General features: G+C 35.2%; 1 protein-coding gene across 9 annotated transcripts in view; it reads right to left on the bottom strand.

The window, feature by feature from the left end:
• The window catches only part of LOC123766172 (bestrophin-4), a 103,248-nt gene continuing 75,931 nt past the window's right edge, over positions 1-27,317 (bottom strand). For 6 of the 9 annotated variants that reach the window (XM_069321278.1, XM_045755098.2, XM_069321279.1 and 3 more), the window contains 10 exons: positions 24,664-24,902; positions 23,444-23,677; positions 17,802-18,041; positions 17,259-17,439; positions 16,345-16,475; positions 15,283-15,427; positions 14,279-14,391; positions 12,971-13,133; positions 10,396-10,522; positions 1-7,400 (listed from right to left, as the gene is read on the bottom strand). In XM_069321278.1, the coding sequence (XP_069177379.1) occupies positions 6,836-7,400; positions 10,396-10,522; positions 12,971-13,133; positions 14,279-14,391; positions 15,283-15,427; positions 16,345-16,475; positions 17,259-17,439; positions 17,802-18,041; positions 23,444-23,677; positions 24,664-24,902 (2,138 nt within the window). In that variant the 3' untranslated portion in view covers positions 1-6,835. The remainder of the gene's footprint in view (positions 7,401-10,395; positions 10,523-12,970; positions 13,134-14,278; positions 14,392-15,282; positions 15,428-16,344; positions 16,476-17,258; positions 17,440-17,801; positions 18,042-23,443; positions 23,678-24,663; positions 24,903-27,317) is intronic. The other 3 variants (XM_045755101.2, XM_045755104.2, XM_045755105.2) reach the window with 3 other exon arrangements.

Below are 27,317 nucleotides of genomic sequence, written 5' to 3'. Positions count from 1 at the left end.
TTACTATTTATTGTATTTATTGATTTTTTTAAATACTAAGTTATGCATTTTGCTCTTCAGGTTGTACAATTGACCAAATTTACTATGCAAGCCTTTCTAGTTAAGGCATTCAAAACAGTTTTCTCTGTTACTACTGCCAGATATATCAGCTTGTGGGTATGATACCCAGTACATGGTAATGTACTGTGTATTAAAACCATAGTGATGAACTAGATAACATTTTGTTAACCACAATAGTATAACAAAATTAATTAAAAGCATATATTTAACATACAAAAATCTTTCTTGATTTGTAGGAAATACTGTACCGAGTGACTTTGAATTGTTTCATTGTTGAAAATGTTCTATCAGTTTATTTTATATCATTTCCATGTCAACTCATTACACTGCTTTGTTAGAGTAAAAATCTCACCCTTTTGCTATTTAAATACAGTAGTGCATACTCAAAACATATTTCTCAATATAATTTACAATTCGTACAAGTTTTGTAATTTACATAAAATATTAGTTTTCTGAAAAACGGATCAACACACACACACAGATCAGTACTTAAGTACAGTAAAGTATCTGGATTATCATTCACATAAAAGGGTGTAAACACATTGTCACCAAAATGCTCATTTTCACAATTGTGCAATATGACTCATCATATTAATACCAACAGAGATGTTGTATTAACAACCGAAGCAAGTTATCTTACTAAACAGTTACGATAATGCAATGACCATTTTCGTGTAATTCAAGAAATAAAAAAAATTATTTAAACAAAATAAAAGGCACTATGAATTTTGTGCACATTCCAAAGCTTTGGAACCTAATTCCTCAATGATCACAGTAAATTCCAATATTTGTTATATATGGTTATATAAAAAAAAATCATAAAAATAAAGGTAACCTTATTAAAGGACGAGTCAAAAATACAGTATTTAAATAATGAGTGATACAAGAATTATGTGCATGCTAATGTATATTTACTAACAGATAAAGGTTATGAACTGCATTCATTCATGAACTGGTGTAACAAAAAGTACACACTAATTAGGTAGGTAGAATTATTATTATTAGTATTACGTGTATCATACACACACATATACACACACACTTCAATGGTGCCTAATCACTGGTATGCTAGAGCTGTCTAAGGGTCAAGCATATGTTCTAGTCATTAGTAAAAATAAAAAATATATGTTCAGAAATACTGTACACTATATTTTACATTGTGTGTATGTTAAGTAATATCATAAGAGTACATGAGATTTATTCATGTTATAAGTACCTATGTAAAATATAGATTTTAGTATTAGGTGGTCTAGTGAACAAAAATATTTATGGGCTCTCAAAAAAGCAGGAAATCACTGAACACTGGAACATCTTATTTTTGTCTAGGGATCACAGACTCCCTACACTACCAGAATCTGATTTTAACCCCAAACTTCAAATGTTGAATACAGTGGTTCATGTAGAGAATAGTTAATGCAAAACTTGCAGATGCTCTTCTGACTAAAGTAATTATCACATTTAAGTACATTATATACCAAGATAGTATTACTGTACAACAATTCTGAAACCTTTTAACTATATGTTAACTTTGTTACCTCAATTCAATGTTTCTATTTATTCATAATGAAATTTCTGAATGAGTGGCAACAAGAGTGAAGTTCTCTCTTAGCAAAATGTTTAAACTCCCATTTAGTTCAACAAGAATGACCTTTTTTTTTTTGTCTTTAGTGCAAAACATTCAATAAAAGAACCAAAAAATTAGGTAATAATCAAAAGCAATTGTGAATTGCTTTTCAAAATGATCATGGTCAATTTCTATACAAGCAATATATAAATAACATGTCTTAAGTTTATAATACTTCCAGAAATCTTATGTTTCTACAAGCAAGTTACCCTGGCATAATCACAAAATGTTCTGTACTCTATTGTGCAGAAAGGTACAATTCAGTGTTTCATCATAATTTTAAAATAAATTCAGTGAATGCAACACAAAAATCAATGTGGGAGAATTCAAAATTATTGGTTTTATATATATGAAAATGGGTGTTAAAATTAGTGTAGGCCAAATAATGAATGCACCAGCCTTAAACATAAAAACCACCACAATTTTTTTGTTTTAACTCTACTACACCACCAGCTAGTAGTGTGGTAGGTTTTGTATTTGTGGGTATGCCTGGTGGTGAGGTATGTTGGGTGTTTGTGGGTATACCTGAAGAATAAATAAGTGCAGAAAATAAAAGCTACATTACCGATACACCCAAAATCTAGCTTTTGAACAACACTAAGCTGCTGATTATACATACATACATTAACACGAGTTAATGTATGACCTGCTAATACAAGCAACAGATTTCAACCATATCAATTATTACATTACAATTACTTTAATATCAATTAAAAAATATTAAATTACAGAGCAGTTTATTAATCACTTCTTTATTTTATTTTTGTTGGCATCACTCGTACTTATTTCTCATTATTAAAGTTCCAGATATAAAAGGTTCTGAAAATTCTAAATTATTTGTATGTTGATTTTTTGTATTCCATATGCCTACATTACTTTCCATTTTTATGAGTGTCTAAAGAGCTAAGTATTAATTTAATGTGCGAGTCTTACCTGTTATCACATTATTGCTGGATTGAAATCATCATAATTACTAGTATAACCAACATCAATTAAACAATTACCAAAAGGGTAATTAGTATGGTTCCTACACCTTGTTTGTAGTCACACTACATGTACTGCAATCCCAATATGTATCCCCTAGTGGTGCACTGGTGGTGCACTGGTGGTGCACTGGTGGTGCACTAGTGGTGCACTGGTGGTGCACTAGTGGTGCACTGCAACACTACTGTGTGGTCCTCTACACTTCACTCGTAAATATTTACCTTCCAATGAAATTCACTTCCATATACAGCATCTGATCTTGCATCATTTTTCCTACTTGACCCTTTAATTTGCATTCCTTTTTCAGTTTTACTGCTCGTGTGTCGAGATTATCCTAACCCTCCACTCACACTATGGTCAAATGAAAACTGGGCAAGTGTTATTAGCATGTTAGTGTGTCAAATGCTTACTGTAGTGTTTTTTTTTTACTCTAGTCATTGTTATAGCTATAACAATTACCAGAGTAAATACATAAGAGGATACTACAGTACATGTAATCACCTCTGAACATCAAGTAACACAATGCTAAAACGTATGCAGTATTACTAACAGGTAGATAGATGTAAGGTCATCCAAAGTATTTATTTTTGGCAATGCTGGACTGTAGCTTCAATTTTGTTAATAAAATCAACAATTCTTTACCATACCTAAGCTGACATTTACTCTCCCAAGGAATGTTGTATGATACTGTAATCTGAATTGGAGACTTATGCCTTGTGTGTTTTATCAAGTTCAAATATCATTGTTTAGGTATAGTAACTGTACACAATACAATATTTAAATTCTCTGATATTAATACATACTGTGTATTAATTTAATCCAAAAATTATTACTTTACAGAGCAGTTTATTGATCACTGCTTTATTTTATTTTTGTTGGAATCAATGATTATGCTTGAGCATTCATTCACTTATGTAGTTTAGTCCATGATACAGTACCAGCTTATACAAACCGATTTCTTGAAACATTTCTGCATTCTACAGGAAACTCATAAGAATTAGAACACACAATAATTTACATTTAACAAAAACATTATTAGTTCAGATGGTTTTATTTGAAACAGTTTAATACAAATAACACACAGCAAGCACACAAATGAAAACTGATGAATGTACTGTATACGTATTGGCTATGCATTATGTCGTGCATGGATAATAAATACAGAAAAATCCTAAAAGGAGTGACAAGGACATGACATTGAGTAATACAAAGAGAGAGAAAAGAAGCCAGTGAAAAAAGTTTGTGTACATGGGAGTGGGATATGGGTAAAGTGTTAACGTCACCTAGATTGAGAATTATGTGAACAAAATGATGTGGAGTGTAGGCACATGCGTACACACACCCACATACATACAAAATTATGACAGGACTCAAAAAAACTGACAAGGAGGAATTTTTTAAATGTGCGACATCTAGAGCAAGAGGTAACAGATCGAATGAAGAACACAAAGATGCCGGAGATAATCCCGAATATTTTCCTTTTGTGAGCAGACTTGTGGACAGTTAAAACAAGTTAGGTTCTGGTGGGTTTCAAAACCATCAGCAGTTTCAAAGTGTAATATTACAATGATTACAGGAAGATGGGACACCATGAGCGTAGCACTTATCCTGTAACTACACTTATGTAATTACTTCAACTCCCCCTCCACCATACATTCCTGCACAATGTATTTATATAGGGATATCACACCAAAAGCTCTGTACGAGATATGCAGAATAAGAAAAGCTTGATATAAATTGAACCAAACTAATGGCGAGCTCTTTGCCTTGGGTTATCCAGCATAATGGGATTGGCCATAGAAAAAGGAGGCACTTCATAATTTGTAACAAATGCATGTACTGTATGCAAGAAACCTATGAATTATATATAAAACCAAAAGCTTTGCAAATTATAAAATAGTATAAATGATGCGCAATGAAAATTTTTTTTATGAAGATTAATACGTTTGAATGAAAATGGTGTATACTGAAATAACATTTCAAGATAAATATTAAAACTTAGAATATGAGAAGTGACAATTTTATAAATACATAAAGATTAGAAAGGAAAAAAAAAAGCAAAGGAATCAGCATGTTGAGAGGGGTCACTGGAAGTAGAGAGGTTTTAAATAACTTTAAAATGTGTGGTACTGTTCAAGTCAGAGAATAATTAGTGCACTTTTAACACGATCAACATAACTGTGTAATGTTTTGCCCATTTTCAAACAAATTTTATAACAGATTTTATTGATGGAATGTAAAATGTTAAGAAAAAGAAGGCCAAAGTATGTGCTGCTGCTGCTCCAGTTAATGAAGGAAAGGAATACAGTACAAGGATAACAATGTCCTGGGTTTATTATATTATTAGACAACTCGGTATAAACTGCTTGTTTATTCATCATGTTATACAGAATGAATGATATAATGGATAAGCTTTGTCTTATATTTTTAATATCATAGCCTTCTTTTACTATATTATTTCCCTTTTTTCTGCGACAGTGGGAAATGGATAATGATGAATGAATGAACAAACTTAATGGAGGAAGTTACAGAAGAAACTACTGTATACAGCAACTGAAAATTTATAAAGAAACAGCTCTGTGGAAAATATATTTATTATGCCCCAAGCAAAATTATATATATATATACTGTTTAATATAATATACTATATTATTTTTGCACAGTGAAAGTAAAACAGTAAAGGGTAAAAAATAATAAAGTTTTTAAATGAAAAACTTAAAAAAAAAGAAAAAAAGTCTGGATTACACAAGGTAATTTGATACAGTATCTGGGAAGATAATGAAAGTGAAAACATTACTACGGATGTCAATAAAAAAGTGCCAGTGAGTATGCTCATTCCAACTTTCACCCAGGGAAGCTTGACAGACATGGAGCAAGACATATTAACTTAAGAAATGCTTGTGGCATGAGTAAATGAGGTAGAATAAGTGATATGGCAGAATATGGGTGACAATGCGAGTTAGAATGTTTCAACAGGTCTACCTAAAAGCATTTCTACAAAGGTCACCCATCAGAGACTAATTATCAGGAAGAGCCAAGTGCAAGATGTAGACAGATAAAGGCAGCGAATTGAAGGTGAGGAATATTTACCCGAGGATTATTATTTCTAGTGACCTTCATGGGAAAAGGGAGCTGGTAGTTTGTGAAAAGTTCTCTCGTTATTCCTGAGGATTTTTCTTGGTTGAATCTTGAACTGGAGTACTGGTCTTGGCATTTGACAGGAAGACAATTCTATGGTTTTTTTTTTCCCTTTGGTTGAAAAGCCATCTCCTTTTGGCTGTACATTACTACATTGTGGCTTGAGGCAACACAGGGAATGCTATAAACACACAGCATCTCTAACAGTTCACCAGTTACATACTGCACCAAGCCAAGTGGCCAAAGGAATATTGTGAAATTTTAAATATAGGGTAATATCTGAGAAGGGACATGCTGAAGGTAATTTAATAAGACATTAACTGAATTAGGAAAATTGTATAGTTTTGTTAAACTGGTGATTATCTCATTTTTTATATTTACAGTAATAACAAGAAAATATTGTTGGGACTGCTGAAGAAACATTTAAGATATTACAAGGAATTATTATGAAATTAGCAGATGAATATGATCTAAATTTATTGAGTAAGAATGAAGTTCAGCAAATTTTTTGTAGAAAATGTTTAATTCATCTCTAATAGAAGGCATTGCATGTATACTGTAGGCGTGATACTGTACAAAACAATGTGAGAAATTAATTTTTAACAACTGCATATGGAATGAATAGAGTAAATATGTGAACCAAGTGTAGACACAACATAAGGAAGATATATGTAGTGCAAAATGATTTCAAAATAGCATGGAAACAAATGAATGACAAATGTATACTTAATATAAATCAACACAAGCGGGAAATAAACTGACAAGATGGAAAGGCATCATAGGGAGGTAAATGGTAGAGGAGTGTGATGTAAATATACAGAATACTGTGCAAGGTTCAGAATGCTGTCTTACAAGTGATTGTCCATGCCACTCTGTAATGGATACAGAAAAAGTCTAAATTTACTGAAAAATTTGCACTCCAACAGTTTAAATCTTCTCTACAGTTAAAAAAAAAATCTTGAATGATGGATGATTATTGAGAAAACTATCATGACGGTATGAAATAAAAGTCTGTCTTGCAAATTTTAGTCAATCGTCCAACAATTTCTTACTTTCAAGAATACTATAACTGTCTTCTGCTTCTGGTATTGCTTCTAATTCACTTTCTGAAATGAGCCTCTTTCTACTCGATGCCTCATCCTCAAATTTATCTTCCGATATAGTTTCTAATGGGCCTTCAATTATTGTTTCTAGTGCATCCTTAGCTACTGATTGTTCTGAAATATCAGCATCTCCAGATGCTTGTTCAGTTTGCAGTGTACTAAATACTTTTTCTGGACTGCCACTTTCTGGACTTGCTTCTTCGACAAATATGTTCAGATCTCCACTGAATGGCTTATAAAATGTAGAATTATCTGTCTCAGCAGGTGGAGAAGTCACAGACTGAGAGCTTGTAGCTTTGTTTGAAGCATTCAGAGTGGCAAGACTCTGAGCATTTCTCCAATGGGTTACCGGAGACTTGGGACTTGGGGACACTGGTTCACTAGCACTAGCTCCGTCCTGTTTTTGTGACCTGGTGCTACTTTGACGCTCATAATCTACACGTGAAAGGTGCTCCGGGTGAGACGTTCCCGTGGCTAAGGCTTCACTGCTGCTACAACAAAATAATGTAATTAGCATTTTTCTTTACTAATAGAGCACAAATAATAATATCTTCAATATAAAAGTAAATTTTATAATATAAAAACAAAATGAATAATGAAGAATTAGGCTAAGGACATACTGGAACTGACATCCTTTTTAACCTTCAAAGCTTATTTAAGCATAGTTAGAATAGCTCTGGTATGTTAATATAATATTCATTTAATTAAGCATCTTTTTTAGTTCCTAATAAAATAATAAGCAATTTGCATCTCAGTTCACGAAGGTTGTTTTATATACGAGTTAGTAATAACAATATAAAAATATTTTTATGCACAAATATATCTATAGATAAAAAACTATATACAGCTATTCAGTTTAAAAAAAAAATTAAGGATTAGAACAAGTGGAAAACTTAATATGCTTCAATAATAATTTGGGGGATTAAGCTTAAAGTATGAAAAAACAGCAATAGAAAAATGCAGAGTAATTTATCAACATGATATAGTATATTATTGGTACTATAATGAGTAACTTGCAAATGAAAATGGTTAAGTCACAACACAAGCCATGAGTAGTGTATAAATGTCTCCTGTTAAATGGTTAATCAAATTTTTAGTTTGAAATGCCTCTTAAAATATCTGAAATCAGATTAAATAAGATACAAGTTAGGTACAAAAAAAGGTACTGTACACTAACCACACAATAATTAAGCACAAATGTTTCACCAATATTAAGCTCATTACAAAGCTTAAACAAAGAAATGATTCATTCAGTTGCCATGCTGTAGCAGTTTACAAAAAATAAAACAAAAGAAAAAAGCATGCAGTAAGATCATCAGTATTTCAAGTTAGCTGATCATGTGAAGAGACTTGGGGGGGAATAAATTTTGACTACCTTCCAGATCATAGATTTAAACCCACCAATTAATCACATTTAGCAAATTTCATATTGCAAATACAGTACTTCTATACAAATACAGTGTGCAAAGATGAGGTTTACTTCGCATCTGAAAAACTAATTCTTTGTTTTGCTCAAGTTGTACAAGTTGCTACGAATAAATTTTCCAGTTCTAACACACATACACAAAGTTCTACTTCCCTATACTATACTCGTACAATCCCACCATACTCTCACATCCATCCTCACCCATATCTGCTCCATTCCCCTCCCCAAACTAACAAACTGCTAAAGTTTGGAAGTTCATTACAGTATTCACACACACTTGAGATTTCACAAGTTAACAGCTCCAGCATTAAAGGTAGAATATTATTTTGTTTATGTTTTTACTTCATTCACCATTAATCCACTTATTATTTACTAATGCACAACCAATTAGAAGATGATCTTTGCTAGTGTTATACATGTTAGAGTAACCCATTACTCCCTGGCCAAGATGCAAACTGCTCGAAGTCAGCTTCATCTTGGCTGTAGGTGGAAAACCTACCTACAGACTTCAAAATGTGCCATTGACAGTTATCAAGAGAGCAGTGGCATTATTGCTCATGGTGGGCAGACAAGGGGCATGTGGTATGACAAGAACTAGTGAAATTTATCTGAGAATCTTACCATGTGCCCAAGGTCAATAATAATACTTAATAGCAATGCAATATGTTAGTCTGACATAATATTTCATTTCTTGTCTTAATTTATAGAGTTGGATTCAATTCCCTCGTCATGTATAATTTAAATTAATAAGAAAATCAATTGGAGCAATGAGGTGACTTGAACCAGTAATCAGGGTATTCCCAGCTATATACCTTACCCCTGTACCATGACATAGTATAAATTATACAACCTGGGATTCCACTGAATCCACAGTCTGGATGCCTCTACTGAAACCAGTCCAAGTTTTGCATACAACTTGCATGCACTGGTGTAGGTAAGGTAGTCCATCAACCATATGCTCCAGTTTCAGATACACAAAGAAATCATACTAATGTGATATATATTAATGAGGAAATCAACTGGAGCAATGAGGGGTTATATGTACAACTTGGACTGACTTCACAAGAGGCCCTGCAGACTTCTCATGGATTCAGTGGAATCCCAGGTTGTAAAACTTAAGCCATGTCATAGTACTGGGGTGAGGTGCATGGCTGGGAGTACCCTGATTGCTGGTTCCAGTCACCTCATTGTTCTAGTTGTTTTTCTCATCGATATATATATCATTGCAAGTGTAATTTGTGTATTCAAGGTATTGTTATGAATATGGGCATGTTTGCTTTATAATCTACCCGTAAGATCTTTGTATAGTGTGTATGTGTGTGTTTCAGTATGGATATGTATATGTTTAGGTTAACTGTTATGGATCTGGGTTCAGGAAAATTAGTTAGTTGTTGTTCAAGATAGCATGTTAATTTTGAAGCGATTAAGCCAATGATTATGAAAAGTACCTTTTTAAGCATCTTGTGAAATCTTGGAAAGGGATAACTTTCTAAAGCTTCACAAAGAAAAAACTGGTGCTCAAAAATACCTCAAACCTCTGTGCATAGACCGAGTTAATGTTCTCAAGTAATTCAAGTTTAGATTGGTGTCGACAACTCCATTTATAACGTTAATATATGAAAATGGCCAAGTTCCCTCTTCCAGATTAATTTTATTATATGCTTCTCACTTACAATGCTTAATGACCAAACCATACATCAGAAAATGAAGAGACAATGACTTGATAATGGTCCAGGACCGACCGAAACGTTGTCGTTTTTCCAGGGTCTGATGTGTGGTTTGGTTATCATAACCAACTACGTTATTGTGACTCTTCGTCTGCTTATTATGCTTGTTAACAGATATCACATCATCTTCCATACAATACTACAATATACTGTATTCAATTTACATTATTTGCTATTCCACCAGAATTTCTACAGTGCCAATAATTATTTAGAAATCAATTGGAATTATGGGAGTGTAATAGCAACCCTCCCCCCCCCCCAAAAGGATAAGCTCCAAAGGGTTTTAACAATCCACTGGCATGCTTGTTTCTTTGTTATGTACAATTTGCACACCTGGGTTTAATGGGGGAGGATGATGCACTGGGTTCCCCATGGAATGACCTTGTTGGACTGAGGATCTTGGATAATCCTTTGAGGTTCATGGTGCTCAGGCCTCCCCTTTTCTTATGCTGCATCAATTCTTGGAAAGAGAATAAAAGCAGAGATAACATTAGAAACACCAGTTTTTATGACAGCCATATGAATTTTAACATTTCCTACAGGAAAAGCGATGCCATTGTAAATTTCTCGAAAGACTGCATGGTTTAATACGTCTTATGCTTGGAATAAACAATGTCATGTGGATTTTTCGGAGCTCTTTTATTGAGAACATTGATACATTTTACTGGCAATTTTAATTAACAAAGTACCAGAGTAGTGTGATGAATGCATTTTCTTTCGATATTTGCTGTGTGATGTCTGTAGCATAAAATTCTTCAGAGATGGTGTGTTGCCACATAAGGGTCAATTGATTCTGATTGGGCCAAGAACCGAGCAGTAGAGTAGGTGGAACGTCCTCTTAATTGATTTTAGTAAAGTTTTTTACCCCCATCATGTAGAAAGATTTGCTAAGGTTGTGAAGAAAGTCAGTATATATTGGGCCACAGTCAGCTCTTAAATTGTCCCATCTGCATGGCATTCTAAGTCCCAGAACTGTTTTTGGCATCATTTTGCACATACACCACTGGACCTTCAATACCACTATACACTGGAGATGCACTAGAAAAATGCAGTTTGATGGAAAACTGAGAATTCCGATTGTTGTAGATAACTGTAGACATATCAGAACAGCAGATGCCAGCCCCACCAGCAATGTCACTTGTTGTAAAGCATCGACCACTGTAGCTGGGTTCTTCAAGTGAAGTGACTACTAGTCAGTATGTTCATAATGGTGGCTGTTCATAATGAAGAGAGCTTTCCTTCTCTAAGCCTTTTGACTTGCCTGTATATATTTCTTGGGGTCCATTCATATGTTCCAAATTGTACATTATAAATTAATTGAACATTGTTAGATGTACATTTTAAATTATACATTGAATTATTAATTTTCCACTTCCACTGGGATAGCTGCCCAGTGTTTCTCTATATACTGTACTACTTTCTAATGACCATCATTGGTGTCTTATGTTTCAATATTGCTAAATGGCAACCACACCTTTGAATACAATTAGTGCTCACATTATTTGCTCTTGTGGCATATTGTGCTATGCTATGGAAAAGCCACAGTGCCCTTGTGCACTATAAATAATAAGAACCATTGTAAAAGAAAACAGATTAATGACTGCAGCCCTGAATCAGTTAATTATTGAATCTGTGTACCCATAAGTCCCCAAAACTCGAGTACAGACAGAATATATGGCCAAACCTAAAGCAACTGGATGGGTAAATTTGTGTACAATATAAACCCAGAAAAAAAAATGACATGATCTGTGGATAATAGTATGAAGAATCCAGATCAAACTAACAGCAGAAACCCAGAAATCTTCCAGATTTCCAAGACCAATGTGTAGAATTTAAAATGAATAGTACGTATACATAAATGCCAGAAGTTTGAAGTTTGGTAAATACATTTTATACATTACTGAATGGAGATACACCAAGGAAGAGAGAAAAAAAAAAGTATAATAGTTTAATGATTTTTGTAGATGGACAACATTACAAGAAACAGGTGGAGCCTTGGGAAAGCTATTGAGAATTTTTAAAACCAAATTCTATGGTTTGTTTTATTCTGATTTGGCAAGGTTTTTGTTCACATAGATATGACGCTGCTACCTTTTGAAAACGAGTTTTGAAACTGGAAACTTGAGAAATAAGCTAGAAGTTTTTTTTTTTTTTTTTGCAAACATCTTCATTTGGTAGTTGTCCATTATATTATGGGTTTAAATTAAAGTATTGCTAAATGAAACCAGTCCATAGAACACGGGAAATGCATCCTCGAGGCATCTCTAGCTGCAACAAATCCCTCACTGCAACGAATTGGGGTGGGTCCTATATACTGTAGTTTGTTGAATCTAGGTGGTACTTATATATATATTAACAATATATGTGCAGTAAGTAAATAATTCCTGAGAACAATAATAATTAAAAAAATTTCCCTCTATATTTTGCAAGTCAATAGCAATTTCCCATCTCGGCCCAATTTTAAAAAATACTGTAATACAGTATTTTAACTCACATACACAATTTTACATACATCCTTTCTCTCACTCGTGGGTGCAAAAAGGCAAGTGAGATAAAAATCAATAATTATTATATTAGATTTATATATATATATATATATATATATATATATATATATATATATATATATATATATATATATATATATATATATATATATATATATATATATATATATGTATATATATATATATTGTACATATATACACTACAGTGAGTGAGAGTGAGAGAGCATGCACACATATACACATAAGTATGCATGCCCAGCAGTGTGCCTGAAGAGTACAAATATCAGCATGAATAAGTGTACACACACAATTGTGCTAAGTGAGAGCGTATCTGCTAATGGCAGAGCTTGTGTCCTCCTATAATCAAAATAATTCAAAAGCAAGAGGAAAAAATCAATTACCTGTCTCTTCTTTCTCTTCCTCCTCCTCTTCACTAATCACTGTGTCATCAGCATCTCCCTGGAATATTGACGTGCGGATTGATGCATTGCTACCCATACTCCTGTTATCTCCACTTGTTGAGCTTTTAGCCACTGGAGATATTGTCTCATTAGTGGGTTTTTTCTGTAAGAAACATATCACAAAATTATTATTAAATTCAACAAATATTTCCTATCAAAATGATTACACACAGGCAAAAACAGAGTGATTATAATGAAATGACACTTTCTGGGCAACATCTTCAGTAACTTCTCGGTTTTTGGTGCTGGCACAGTAGTGACAGTGCAAGCATCATTTCAAGCCAACCTTTTCTTGTACAGGGCAAGGGAACATATGGGATTAATGATCACCAAAATTACCAAGGTGAACCACCTGTAAAAATCAGCAGAAATTCACAAAATACGTTGCCTTCCTCTGAGAAACATCAAGAGATAATCAAACTACTAAGTTTCTGAAGTGAGCACACAAACCACCACCATATTCCCCATCACCATGTGGTGGCCAGAACCATTCAGGGATCTGGTGAAGTGACCATCACGCTCAAGCCCAAGCAAAACTTTTGACACTGAGGAGGAGAAGAATGGGGAGCAACACACAGTGCCCCCAAGAATGTAGCATTTCAGTTCACTCAGTGCTCTATTTCTGGGCTGGCTTTCCCCAGTAGCTTTCCTTAATTTGCTCACTATGTTGCCTTTGAGAGAATTTGTTTTGCAGGGTTCACAATACAAAATAACAAGGAAAATACAAAACAAAATATGGAATGTACTCATGACAGATGAAGCCATGTCAACAGGACCTCCGGGAATGATTGCTTAACTTCGAGGATGAGAAAAGTGGCCGAAAATATTCTCTCCACCCACCTGCTATCACCAACTTGAAGACTGACAAAAAAGGGACACCAAGACATACCTTCCTATCTCCCATACAAGTGGCGGTAAAAAACATGATGATCAGTGGAGAACAATGAACCATCCAGAAAGGAAGGTAAGCCAATCTTCTGAGAGAGGTGGAACCTTGGCAAAGCCACTAGACTTGGGCTTCAGGGAGACAAGGAAAGAAGCTGAATAGGAGGGAATAGATATACTGTAATATCTTATTCTCCAGACCAGGCAAAATGCAAGTCACATACAAGGCGAGCTGCCAATTCCATGCCGAGACAAAAGGAACCACTTCTAAACACCTCAGTCTATAATGGGTATAGATACACAATATTCTGAAAGATTAAAATAAAATATACCAAAGAGTATTAAGGAAACAAAAATACTTACTTCAATAGGTATCTTACTTGATCCTGGTCTCTTTTGTTTATGAAATAGTTGTGATCGAGTGGGTTCTTGTGTCATGTCGAAGTCATCAGAAGAGTGTGACATAATAACGTGCCCTGGAGAAGATATTAAGTATGTTAAATCCTTTAACAGTTTGTAACAAGCACACTGTGAAGGTTAACTACTCTTAACCACATTGGTTATTTATACAAGTAGTGCTCATGATGCCCCATCCAAGGCCAAGTGATAACAGATGGTGTGGCTTTTACTCCTCTAGTGATAAGTCCCTCATACATCCTCCAATAATTATAGTGCTTATAGCAACTATTTGGTGAAACATACAAAAAGTGACTGTTGGACCTAAAGATGTTTACATTTTGTATTATTGAATTAGCCCAAATAGCATATTAAAAAGAAAAATGAAAAACTAAAGAACCTAACCTAATTTGTCCAAGATATAAATAAGCAATCCTAGGTCTAATATTGCAGTAGGTATACGTACTAGTCTAGGCCTAGGAGTGCATTTTTTCTTACCATCCACAATATTTAATTATTAATATTACAAAGCATAAACATTGTTTTGTCTTTAATGTTTGGATTTAAATGTTGAACTGTGAGAAGTACTAATGTAAGGAAACAAGCAAGTGAAAGACAGAAATATACTTAAGCACCATTACAATGTACTATTTAATTTGTTAATATTACGACTTAAATACAAGAATAGTAAAAATATTCTAAAGATATGATTGGCAAGAAATTAGTGTCTGGATTATCAATAAACTACACCCTGTAATTTTGTTCAGGAATCTGTGTCTTCCACCAAATTCCTATGAACCATTTCAATAGGAAAATCTTTTTGCAATTGAAAGTTCATCAACCACAGAACCTAGGTTAAGCAGCTCCAATGTATAAATACATTTTCCCCCTTATTAAAATCTACATTTATATCATTACATGTTTGCCACATTTGTAGGTTTAAAGAATAAAAAAAAAATGGGTCTGCTTACCATCTTGGTCTCTGCGTTTTATTTTAATAAGTATTGGCTCATCATCATCGTAGGAATTAAGTCTGCCTTTAGGTCGCGGACTGGAAATTTCATCCGTGGCAGGTGCGTTAATTGATAGATCTGACATGCGAAAAATGGCACTATCCTGCAAAAGAGAATTAGACAACTCACCATCTGATCATCCCAGAAATAAAACAAATTAATGATTTAAAAAATATTAAGGTACTAAAACCCTCTTGAAATTATCAAATTTATCAAGTAGATAGGTTTACTTACCATTATCATAGCTGCTAGATTCACAGATACCTTCAGGATGCATCAAATGACCGATTGATAAATAATTTTTCTGGCACTCTAACAATGAGGTCAGTAGCATTGTTTAAGTAAATATCCATCATTATTGAGTTTAAGTTTACAGTCTTGGCTTGGTTCCTCAGTATGAAATTAAATCAGAGGGGACAGAGTCCTCTGACTAACTCTGAAGCACCAGGAGGCTGTTTATAACTAACATTTCATTGGGAAGTTTTGATGCTAATAAATTATTTAATAAATGCAAAAATGCTACCAAAGATTGAGAAAAAGATGTGCAGGTTTGTAAGTCAATATGTAAATGCTCAATGAGTCCAGGCCTTGAGCATTATCATCATGCCATCCTTAAGGTGTACTATCTAAATAGCAACTGCATACACACTGAGCCAATTCATGCCTGTCTCTACATAGTTTTATGATTTTGTAAACACTTTTGAGTTATAATACCTGGGAACAGGCATGCAAATTTTCATGTTGGATGCAGGTACTGTACTGTATATTTATGTTAATACTGTATTCACTTTATTTATAAAATCATAATTACTATTTATTACAGTACATCAAATGAAGCCTTTATTAGTTTAAAAGTAAAAACAATACTGTTGGGAATAACTCTATATGTTGTATACAATGTTATAATGACCCTGTTACTGTTCTCTCTATGGCTTGCTTTTTTTTTCTATTCTGTTAATGCTTGTATAACTGTGTTGATGCCACACGAGTCTTAACCACATAAAATATTAATATAGAAACCTGTGCTGCCAGAGTTTGATTTCTTGCAATCATCTCTGGGCTCTGAGAAGTTACATGGGATGTTGATGACACTCGTGATGCTGATCTCATCAAGCCACGATGCCGCCTATGGCGAAATGATGTGGTACTTGCTGGAAAAAAAAGAGTGCAGTGAAACTGATTAATTACATATTAAAAAAACAAAAGCACAGAGTTTACATTAAACATCATGATCATTTATATCACATTTTCAATTCCACAGTAGAGCAAGAAAGGCCCCAGAAAAGAACAGGTGAAATACTGCATTGTAAAACATGATGGTTACAAGATACTCGGGACAATGTACAGAGATGAACTTGATTTTCTGTACTGCCTTCCACACTATGTAACACAAGAAACCCATATTGCCATTACCTAGCATCAAGTGATATCAAAAGATGTGCAAAGAAGTTTTCATTACTCCAGCCACAAACAGAGCCAGAGGATAATGTGATTTATGAAAAATATAAATTAATGTGCTTTGGCAGGAAGGACAACATGAGCTGGAACCCTATACAGTACTGATAAAAGGCAAATCCTATATATATATATATATATATACATTATATATAAACACTTTCATATTGGGTTAAGCAAAAGGTGTTCAGAATATGAATACAGATCATTCAAATACTCCAACAAATAATACAACTTCAAATTTAATTTTGTAATACACTGTACTTAATTTTTTTTTTTTTTTGTTACAAGAGGGGATTTTAATAAATCCAATAAACTATTACAATTTCTTGTATTACTCTTACCTATATATAATGTGTGCCTAGGCTTGCCATCTATTAGTTGTTTACAATGCCCACCAAAGCCTATCAAAATATGTCTTATCATATTCATGGATACTAAACATGACTGTAATAACAGCTACGTCATTTACAGCTTACCGTTTGGTCTAATGTGTGCACGCCGGACATTGTCATGACTGTCAGATTTCATCCGGTTCCATAACATTGACAACACAGAAGGTTTCCGAGGCATGGGCTGAGACGAAGCTATCCCAGAATGAGATGACCTTGGACTTTTCTTCATTATATCAATAGCTTTTGAACCATTTTCTACATCACCCTGAAAATACAAAGTTGGTACAATTCCATACTTAGGTTTCAGGACAAACGATGTACAATTTAGTTAACTATACAGTAATTATAATTAAATGATACTACTAGAGTGAGTTAATTAGATTCTTAACATTACTTCTGAATAACTTTGATAAATTTTTTTTTAATTCACTAGGCATGAATCAAATAAAGCCAAGGCTTTAACAAATGTTAAGCTTTTATTCGATTTACCATTATGATGTCAACCCAAAATCAAACCATGAATTTAGGGAAAAAAGATGGCAATGTAAAGTGAAACACTTAGCAATGGCCAAAATACATTTCTGTTCTAAAGCAGCTAGAGTATAATATAAATAAAGTAGAACTGACCGGATAACCAGACATGGATTCATTTATTCCCTCATCCTCCTCCTCTTCCAACATAGGCAAGAATTCTTGTTCTGCATCTGGTACTTCAATATTTGCAGTTGAACCTTGTGGAGGTTCCCGTCTGAATGCCTCCGAAGCGATCGTGTATGGAAGTTCTTGAGGGAATACTTCATCCCAATACATGTCCTGAATAAGTTCTGGATGTTCACTGTGCATTTCATCCACAATAAGGTACGAGACCTGCAAGAGATAAAGGGAGAAGAATGGTTTAAATGCTTCATAGATGGTCGCAACAAAACCAAATACAGTATCAACTGTACTTTAGCTGATGTTACAACAGTCCAACTTCACGAAAGCAAGTGCTGCATGCAAATAAGGATTTCTAAATTTTGGAATAACCTTCTAAATGGAATAAAATAATGTATTGTCTTTGAACAATTTAAGAGAAATTAAAAAACATTTAATTTACATTACTGATTCAATTGAAATGTCTACAACATTAAATACAATAAATCTATTAAATGTGTTGATTATGTTTGCAGTTTTAAAAATACTGTAAATATGCTATAGTAACAATCCTCACTTATTACAACCCATATTTATACATACAATTAATTTACACGCAATCATACCCACTTTTTTTAGTAACTTATGATTAATATTACTTCTGGTATTACAATTACTTTGTAAAACTCAGAGGACTTCAAATTATCAAAGATTAAAGTTAATCGCCTCCTCAAAAATGAGGGAAGGCAGAAACAAAACCACATGCTTTTGAATTTAAATGAGTGAGCCATCAACCAGGCCCCTGCACGATACACACACACACACACACACACACACACACACACACACACACACACACACACACACACACACACACACACAATCAATTGGAAACAAATTGCAAAGCCATGGAAGAAGAAAATAAACTCTTAAAAATAGCTTTGGAAGAAGTTAAAGTAAATTTAAACATAAATGACTACAATAGGTTAGGCAAGGAAATTCAACAGGAGAAACAGCTTTTGTCAGCACAGATGGAGGAAGTTACACAGGGAATAGAACAGTGCAAGAAAGATATGCAACTCACTTATGCACAAGTGGCCAAGGAGAAGGAAAAAATAGAAGAAGCAGTAAAGGAAGTCAAACACTGCAGCAACCAAGATAAAACAAACATTAGGCTAGAAGTGAGGAAAGAATTGGCATCTAACCCGAAGTTGGTGCAAAACACAGTTGATCGGAGTAAGTCCCTGATCATTTTTGGCTGCAAAGAAAAGGCGATAACATCTAGGTCAGAAAGAGCTGTAGAAGAAGCTAAAGTAGTAGATAAAATTGTTGGCCTCGTGGAAGGTCTTACAAACAGAGAGAATGTGTGCGACTACAGGAGAATAGGCAGGTACGTAAAAGGGAAAGATCGACCTTTGAGGATCACCCTAAACGGTGCCAAACAGATGGAAGAAGTACTAAGGAATGCTAGAAAATTGCAAAGGGATGAGGATGGGAAAGGGTGGTCGTTAAGACGAGATCTTTCAAAAGAAGATAGAGAGAAGCTGAAACTGAACCTCGCCGAGGCAAAACATTTAAATGAGAGCAGGAATGAAGAAGAAATAAATTCTTTTTTCTACAAAGTGATAGGGGTAGGCAAACCAGTAAAGTGGTACATAAAGGCAAACCAACAAAATCAATAGAGAGAGGGGGAGTGAAGAATAAGGAGAGGGGGAACAAGTTCCTGAAGATTGCATACACCAACATAGATGGAGTGAGATCGAAGATACTGGAGTTAAGTGATGTAATACAGCTGCAGACTCCAGACATTGTTGCACTCACGGAGACAAAACTTGAAGATGTAATTTTAAATGAGGTCATATTCCCAAGGGGCTACTCAATTTGGAGACGGGACAGAAAAATTAGGAAAGGCGGTGGCGTTGCTGTGCTGGTAAAAGAACACCTAAAGGTGAAGGAAATAATGACTGCCAATCCACAAGAAGTTGACATAATAGCACTAGAGATCTGCTATGAGGATGATAAACTAATGATGATAAATGCATATAGTCCACCGCCAAGCAGCACATGGTCAAAGGAGGAGCTAGATAGTAAACGTGAAGGTCTTATAACAATAATGAGAGAGATTATAGCGAGAGCGGATAACGATAGATCACGACTGTTGATAGTCGGTGACTTCAACTTGAAATCCATAGACTGGGAAGCATATGAAGCTAAAACAGAAGATTTTTGGACCTGTAAATTTGTAGACCTCATCCTGGAAACATTCTTGTATCAACATGTTAAACAAGCTACGAGGATGAGGGAAGGGGACGTTCCCTCCATGCTAGATTTGATATTTACCAGGAAGGAGGAAGAGATATTTGACATTCAGTACCTTCCTCCCTTGGGTAAAAGTGACCATGTCTTTTTGGGAATAAAGTATGCAATGCGTTATAAGCTGGAAGAAAATAAGGAGGTTGAAGCAGTTGAAAAACCAGACTTCAGGAGAGGACATTATGGTGACCTTAGAAATTTTTTTAGTGAGTATAATTGGACAGACTTGATGCTAGGCAAGGAAGTGAATGAGATGTATGGCAAGTTTTGTGAAATATATGATAAAGGCACAAAAAAATTTATACCAAAACAGAGATGCAGGACCAGAAAACAGGATTGGTTCGACAGAAATTGTGAGAGGGCAAGAGACCAAAAGACACAAAAATGGAATCAGTATAGGAAGAGGCCAAACCCCCAAACATACCAGCGATACAAAGATGCGAGAAACAATTATACAGCAGTAAGGAGAGAGGCAGAAAGAAATTTTGAAAAAGGGATAGCAGATAAATGTAAAACAGAACCGGGCCTATTCTACAAATTCATAAACAACAAATTGCAGGTAAAGGATAATATCCAGAGGTTGGAAATGGGAAACAGATTCACGGAAAATGAAAAGGAAATGTGTGAAACATTAAATGAAAAGTTCCAAAGTGTGTTTGTACAAAATGAAATCTTCAGAGAACCAGACACAATAAGAATTCCAGAGAACAACATAGAGTGGATAGAGGTGTCTAGAGATGAAGTGGAAAATATGCTAAAGGAGCTCGGGAGGAACAAAGCAGCTGGCCCAGATGGCGTTTCACCATGGGTTCTGAGAGAATGTGCATCTGAGCTCAGCATTCCACTTCACCTGATCTTTCAGGCATCCCTGTGTACAGGAATCGTAGCAGACGTGTGGAAACAGGCTAACATAGTTCCAATCTACAAAAGTGGCAGCAGGGAAGACCCCCTCAATTATAGACCTGTATCATTGACAAGTGTAATAGTGAAAGTATTGGAAAAGCTAATCAAAACTAAATGGGTAGAACACCTGGAGAGAAATGATATAATATCAGACAGACAGTATGGTTTTCGATCAGGAAGATCCTGTGTATCGAATTTACTCAGTTTCTATGATCGGGCCACAGAGATATTACAGGAAAGAGATGGCTGGGTTGACTGCATCTATCTGGACCTAAAAAAGGCTTTCGACAGAGTTCCACATAAGAGGTTGTTCTGGAAACTGGAAAATATTGGAGGGGTGACAGGTAAGCTTCTATCATGGATGAAAAATTTTCTGACTGATTGAAAAATGAGGGCAGTAATCAGAGGCAATGTATCAGAATGGAGAAATGTCACAAGTGGAGTACCACAGGGTTCAGTTCTTGCACCAGTGATGTTTATTGTGTACATAAATGATCTACCAGTTGGTATACAGAATTATATGAACATGTTTGCTGATGATGCTAAGATAATAGGAAGGATAAGAAATTTAGATGATTGTCATGCCCTTCAAGAAGACCTGGACAAAATAAGTATATGGAGCACCACTTGGCAAATGGAATTTAATGTTAATAAATGTCATGTTATGGAATGTGGAATAGGAGAACATAGACCCCACACAACCTATATATTATGTGAGAAATCTTTAAAGAATTCTGATAAAGAAAGAGATCTAGGAGTGGTTCTAGATAGAAAACTATCACCTGAGGACCACATTAAGAATATTGTGCAAGGAGCCTATGCAATGCTTTCTAACTTCAGAATTGCATTTAAATACATGGATGGCGATATACTAAAGAAGTTGTTCATGACTTTTGTTAGGCCAAAGCTAGAATATGCAGCTGTTGTGTGGTGCCCATATCTTAAGAAGCACATCAACAAACTGGAAAAGGTGCAAAGACATGCTACTAAGTGGCTCCCAGAACTGAAGGGCAAGAGCTACGAGGAGAGGTTAGAAGCATTAAATATGCCAAAACTAGAAGACAGAAGAAAAAGAGGTGATATGATCACTACGTACAAAATAGTAACAGGAATTGATAAAATCGACAGGGAAGACTTCCTGAGACCTGGAACTTCAAGAACAAGAGGCCATAGATTTAAACTAGCTAAACACAGATGCCGAAGAAATATAAGAAAATTCACCTTCGCAAATAGAGTGGTAGACGGTTGGAACAAGTTAAGTGAGAAGGTGGTGGAGGCCAAGACCGTCAGTAGTTTCAAAGCGTTATATGACAAAGAGTGCTGGGAAGACGGGACACCACGAGCGTAGCTCTCATCCTGTAACTACACTTAGGTAATTACACTTAGGTAATTACACACACACACACACACGAGAAGGGAGTCTGAAAATAATTATACATACCTGGCATTGGTCACACATACATGGGTATTATAATCACTTCTCCCAACAACTGGTTGGACAGAGAGGAGCAAGACGAGTCAATATCATTAACTCAACACCATATCCAGCTAATCCATGCAAAGAAGAATCCAACTGAGTGACACTATACTGCCCCTGCAAGTAGAATCTAAACAAAAACCTGCACAGAAACATCTACTGCCAAGGACAATCCCAGGAAGAAAAAAAAATTATTATATTAGTTGAACGTTAACCAACACCAATACAGTATAATAAAGATAAGGAAAGGCAAGAAGAGAGCCCGAGACCCAAAAACCATAAAGAAACCTCATTACATCTTCTCTGGGAATCTCAAAAATAACCAAAGCTGAAAACAAAGGCCAAATGGCACTCACAAGAGTTATCCTAGTTGGTCTCCAAAAACAGAAGCATCATATAGCTATAGCCTGTGATAAAACAGTACAGTACAGTAGTTACACATTTTATGAAGTGAACCAAAGAGTATGGATAAATTCCTTGTGCCGAGACAACGGTCTTAATGGAAACATTATTCGACATTTTTATTTTGCCACTGCAAAGCTTGGACATCATATTGGTGGACTCTAGCTGGGCTCAAAGTGAGGTTTTTGATCTACCAACACTTGTAATTATGGGTGACACAACCTGGTGGTAGCCAGAGCAACATAATTCCTTCACCAGTTGTTAGCAGAGTAATAATTTGCTTTCCTTGTGTTACCAATTACTGCTGCCAGGGGCTGTTTATAGTATTGTATTTTTTATCTCTTTCTATTAATGTAAGCTTGTTTCTCAATGTGGCTAGAGCCAGACTCGTGTCTCTCGTCCCCTCCTTTTTTTCGTCATGGTAGGACAAGGTCAAATAAAGCCTAGCAAGAGATAGGAGTCCTTTGTGGAGCATTTACTTTGCGTAAAAATTAAAACACATGAACACACAACGCAGTATCAACTGTACTGTTTCACATACCTGCAAATTTCTGTCCACCAGCCAATTGACTTCAAAATCATCATCATCTTCTCCAAAGGGATTAACCAAAGATTCAGCAACCTTCAGCCAACCCATGTAGAAGAAAAACTGCAGAAATGTGAAGATTGGCACATAGAAGTCGACATGATGTTTGTTGATATTTTGTTTTGGATCGAGAAACTGACGACCCATGATGGTGGCAAGAAAAAAGGAGTAAACAGCCAATGTCACCACCTGTTTTGGAGAAAACAAATAACTATTCTCTTATCTGGTGAAAAGTTTATACATACTATATTTGATAGTAGAAAAGGAAGGCGAGTAAGTGTAAGAAAGCGGGGAGTCAGTGTACACCACGCATCAAATATGGTAAAGAACGGAATGTGTGTGTGTAAAAACGGAGTAATAGTACTGTATCTGTATGCAATGTATATAATAATTCATGACGAACACTGTACACCTGAACTCTTGAAGCAGTAAGGTGCTGTTGAAGTCAATTGTTAATGTGTGGTAGTGCTTGTATATTGTTGATTGTATATACAGTACTCTATTGTATTGTGATAAAGAATATGACTTGTCCATTCATTATGTTTTATCATTCAATATTACATTGCTAATCATTTACTATTGATAAAATGATAACACTGTACATGTGTGAAGGGATCACCATTCTTGTACAGTATATAAATAAATAAATAAATAAATAAAATCAGTGGAATCAACAATTCAAATTAATTCTTTATGAATGTGGGCACCGACAGCGAACCATATATATATGTCGGATGTATATGTATGATGGGATGTACTCACATCCCCTGTGAATACTGCTTTTAGCCTTGTATGCAATGCTTCACAGGGTAAAGAGAATCCTAATGTATGAAGGATTAAAGGTAATAAATTCCTGGTAAGGGTCCCAGTAGCACAGTTGGGTTCGTTCTCAGCTCATAATCAAGAATTCCGGATTCGAATCCTGGGCGGGACAGACATGGTTGGGTGCATTTCCTAACACCTAATGCTCCTGTTCACCTAGTAGTAAGTCAGTACCCAGGAGTTGTGGGGTTGCATCCTGGAGAGGGTGTGATTTCATACAAATCTGGATCTGGGATGGAACAATATAATTGGGATTTTGGAGGTGCCAATGTATTCAGTGTACAATATTTTAAAATAACTACAGTATTTTAATACTAAAATGATTTATTTGACACAAAATGTACATACTATACCTGTGTGTAAACTAATGGGATGCTTATCCAGTCATAACTTAAAAGTCCTCCACATAGTCCTCGGAATCTGTTGATCTCATCTATGATTGTCTTAACAGCAAAATCATCCCTGATTCTGCCCTCTTTCCTAGCTCTGGTAACAATACTGCCAGCCCACACTAATGGCATCCAATATTTTGGGTGGGAAGTTTTTTCATCAAGGGCATCAAAAATTTTCTTTTCATTTGATGTCATAAAACCTGTGTAAATAAAACATGAAAATTAACAATGCTTCAGCACAAGTGTTGATACATTTGTATCACTTCCTTCTACTTATTTTCAATTTTTTTTTAAGTGCACAGTACAAATAATTTAAATAGATTTAAAATGTAAGTGAAGATAAAGAAGAAATTTACTATTCTCTACAATGGAGTTCTGTGTAAGTACAGTACAGTACAGTATAAAATATCTTATAAATTATATTTATTCTATTACAGACAAATGAGTCTTTCAATAACTCAATATGTTTAAATATACTGTATTCAAATTGCACAATATTTCCCAAAGCCTCAAATTACAGTACAATATCCTTAATTAAAAAAATTTAAATTTCTAAATACAGTGCAATTTTATTCCTGAAAGAATCCAAACAATTTATGCATTGAACCTTTCTTCCAACATTGAAGACAACTAATGTGTTGTGGCAAATAAACATTTTGCAGAACTTGCCCATAATCACAAAGCTGCACACCGATTTTATAGCCAAGTTATTAAAATTTAAAAATATCTGAAAAATACCAAATTTGTAAAATCCAGGTTAGGCAAGTTTTGAAAGAAGCAGAAAAATATATTTTGTAAAAATTAAGAATATCAACCACTACAGTTGAAGGAAACCATCATACCCTATTTTCACAACAGTAAACAATGTATACAAATTAAGGTAGGGAATATGAAAAAGCACCACTGAACTAGGTGTACTACAGTATCACAAGTAGTAGCTCCGTAAGGCAAGATCCCACTGTGCCCTGGTCAGGATCACACACATCTGGCAAGAGGGCATTCTGGCTCCCGCACCACAGGGAACTTTTCACAAGTGGTCCAAGCTGGCTCATGATAGGTGCTAGGCAGTCACTGGAGAATACTCAATCTAGCCCACAATTTTAACAGAGGTATATATATTGATACTGCATACTTTATTTGCAGAGGTGGTATGATACACAAGGCTTTTTTTTAATAACAATTTTGTTTAGCATATTAAAGACAATAAAATCATGATAGGGGTAGCATCTATTTGATTAACACAGCTAATGTATTAAATTAGGTACAATCTTGTAAATTTACTCATACACAGTATTTTGAGCATGTCTATTAAAGCGAACAAAATGATTGAAGCACTGTACATTATATTCTATATATATAATTTTCCAGTGATTTGTAATAAAGTAAGTAAGTAATTATCAAAAGAAGGCACCAAACCGGGAAGGCAATGTAGCACCATAAAATGTGCGGAATAATCAGAGGACGCTAAATATCACCAAGCATGCCAATACGAGAACAGAAACACATAAGGCGAACAATATCAAAAGAATCAGATTCACCAAGAATTCTATCGAGGGACAAGTGACCGCGAGGGACGGTCGGAAAGCAAGACACACGCTCATCCTGAAGTCAGGACATTCAACAAGGATATGCACGACAGTAAGAGGGAAAATGCAGTTTGGACAATAAGGAGCAGGGCGGCGCTTCATTAAGTGACCACGAGTTAAGCGTGTATGGCCAATATACAACCTTGTCAGAGCCATTTCCCATCGCCAGTTACGGTGGTAGGAGGAAGGCCATGGGGGGGACACTACTCTAAGAGTATGCAGTTTGTTACCAGCAACAGAAGACCAACAACCCTGCCAACGGGCAAGGATGGAGGAATTAATAACCGGGTAAAAGCCTGAATAAGGAATACCTTAACAGGAGATGGGACAAAAGTATATAGCTTCTTTAACGGCAGCGTCCGCACGTTCATTTAAAAAGACACCAATATGGCTGGGAACCCAGCAAAATTCTATTGATTTAAATTTACCGGAGATAAACAGCCAATGTTGAATCTCTACGACCACTGGATGGACTGGATTAAAGGACCCCAGAGCCATGAGGGAACTACAAGAGTCAACTACAACCACAAAGGAGGATTGACAACGAGAAAGCAGGAGACAAAGAGCATAGAGAATAGCATAAATTCTGCCGTGAAGATGCTAGTCTCCAGAGGTAGGCGACACAAGTAAGTGTGGTCAGGAAAATCAGTAGCCTAAACCGTCTGCAGACAGACTCATCGGTGAAGATGGAAATGGAGTGGGAAGATCTGGCCAGAGAAGATTGACAACGTAATTACCTAAGTGTAACTGCATAGTGTTGTTACAAGATGTGAGCTATGCTCTTGGTGTCCTGTCTTCCCAGTATTCTCTCGAGTAACATTTTGAAACTGCTGATGGTTTTGGCCTCCACCATCATCTCACTTAACTTGTTCCAAGCATTTACCACTCTGTTTGCATAAGTGAACTTTCTAATGTTTTTTTGGCAACTTTGCTTCTTCTGTTTGAACCTGTATGCTTTTGTTCTTGGTTTTCAAAAATTCTTCATTTGACAATTTTGTCAATTCCTGTTGTTTTGTACACAAGTGATCA

Source organism: Procambarus clarkii, chromosome 9 (genome assembly GCF_040958095.1).
Source record: "Procambarus clarkii isolate CNS0578487 chromosome 9, FALCON_Pclarkii_2.0, whole genome shotgun sequence".
Taxonomy (NCBI): Eukaryota; Metazoa; Arthropoda; class Malacostraca; order Decapoda; family Cambaridae; genus Procambarus; species Procambarus clarkii.
Note: the sequence above shows the minus strand (reverse complement) of the source record. Positions and strands in the feature narration are given on the sequence as shown.